Below are 2008 nucleotides of genomic sequence, written 5' to 3' on the forward strand. Positions count from 1 at the left end.
CTTGCGGCCCCTTCCCCACTTCTGCTTGCATCAGCGTTTGCGCTGCGTTTCCTGCTGCTTTGTGACGAAAAGAGAGATGTGTTGTCCCTCAGTGCGACCTCGGAAGAATGGCACGCGGAAAGCAGGGCAGGTGGACGGGGATCCTTTCCGAGGGATCTGTGGCTATCTCCATACTCTCTCTTCTCTATGCGAGAACCTAAGCAATATTGATACGTATATGGGACCTACTGTTATATACATACGCATATGTATATGTAGTGCGTGTTGTGTGTAAACACATATTTTTCAAGCCCGAGTTTTTTATTTTAATTTTTTTTCTAGCGGCAGTGTCGCCGTGTTGTCCAGGCTTCTGGCCTCAAGCGATTCTCCTGCCTCAGCCTTCCAAAGATTGCAGCCGTGAGCCACCATATCCAGCCCTCAAGCCTAGGTTTTTATGAACAAAATGCTTTCTTGCAATGAGGTGAAACTTTCAGAGCTTCAGAGTAGCTAGAACAGCAGGGGCTCTGGCTTTTGGAAAATGATCAGATCTTTATTCCAAATTCTTCCCTGACTCAGCAGGGCTGTGGATCCCCCAGCCTCTCCGAGGCATGACTTGGTTTTCTGTAAAGAGAAGATAAAGGGTAACACCCATTTTGCAGACCTGATGTGAGAATTAAATTGGGTTAACCTATATAAAGTCTTCAGCGCTTCATATGAATTCCCCTTTCTTGGGAGTGCAAAGAAATATCTGACGTTACGCCGTGTTACTACATGTCTTGAAAGGTGGCAGCCCAAGGAATGGCTATGGCGTCAAAGAAGACTTCTGAGGGGGAGGGATGTGGTAATTAATGAGGGTCTTGAAAATGCCAAGGGAGTGGTGGAAGGCCTTCCAGGAGGGAGGACCACCGGGGCAAAGGCCTGGAAGGTGAAGGGAATGAATTCTGAATGGCTGGTACACCAAATGTATGGAGGAAGATGAAGGAGGCAGACAGAGGCCACCCCAAATTGTGTGGTGGGCTCAGGAGCATGGACTTGAGGCTTAGACTTCCCGCAAACACTGTCATTTGGCCCACACCTGTGTTTGAAGAAACTTTGGGATTGGTTGCCAGTATTTAAAAGTTGGGAGCCGGCTCGGTGGCTCAGCCTGTAATCCCAGCACTTTGGGAGGCTGAGGTGAGTGGATTGCCTGAACCCACGGGTTTGAGACCCTCCTGGGCAACTTGGTGAGACCTCGTCTCTACAATAAAATTAAAAATTAGCTGGTCGTGGTAGCGTGCGCCTGTAGTTCCAGCTACTTGGAAGGCTGAGGTGGAAGGATCGCTGGAACCCAGCAGGTCGAGGCTGCGGTGGCCGGGAGCGGCCACTGCACTCCGTTCTGGGTGACAGAGTGAGACTCCAACTCAAAAAAAAAAAAATAAAAGTTGGGACCTAGAAAACCCTATGTTCTGGAAAAATATGCAGGTGTGGCCACAATAGTCCTGAGATCCTTTCTTGGAAAGCAGACACTTATCACTCGGCTCCTTCTGTGTCCCTGTGACCCAGAGCTGCCCAGTATTGGACTTCTGCCCTCTTTTCCTCATGCGAGCAGCATGGTGTTTCATTTAGGTGGAATGGGGTAGAGAGCAGTGGCAACTGAGACCACTGTCCTGTTTAATTACTTTAAAGCCTTGACAACAGTCCTCAGGTTGACCCCTAAGGTCCCTCTGGTCTCCAGAATTCATCAGGACCTCAGTTCGCTTGGAGGCCTCTTCCTCATTTTTCATCCTTTTTTTTCCACCCCTACTTTTACTTCTAGAACTGTTATCCGACAGAAATTGAATATAAGCTGAATATATAATTCTAAAACTTCTGGTAGCTACATTGAAGAAGTAAAAACTAACAGGTGCAATCAGTTTCAATAATATATTTAAACTAATACATTCAAAATATTATCATTCCAACATGTTTTCAATATTCTTTTTTTTTGAGTTGAAGTCTCACTCTGTCACCCAGACTGGAGTGCAGTGGCCGCTCCCGGCCACTGCGGCCT

The 2008-nt window shown here is 47.3% G+C and overlaps 1 protein-coding gene across 1 annotated transcript in view; it reads left to right on the top strand.

The window, feature by feature from the left end:
* Positions 1-76: 76 nt before the first annotated feature.
* Positions 77-2008, top strand: part of LOC103257959 (frataxin, mitochondrial) — a 33440-nt gene continuing 31508 nt past the window's right edge. The window contains exons 1-2 of the mRNA XM_021711193.1: positions 77-213; positions 763-904. Coding sequence (XP_021566868.1) covers positions 77-213; positions 763-904 — 279 coding nt within the window. The remainder of the gene's footprint in view (positions 214-762; positions 905-2008) is intronic.

The sequence above is a fragment of the Carlito syrichta genome, unplaced genomic scaffold (genome assembly GCF_000164805.1).
Source record: "Carlito syrichta isolate Samal-C Ts95f unplaced genomic scaffold, Tarsius_syrichta-2.0.1 Scaffold301910, whole genome shotgun sequence".
Taxonomy (NCBI): Eukaryota; Metazoa; Chordata; class Mammalia; order Primates; family Tarsiidae; genus Carlito; species Carlito syrichta.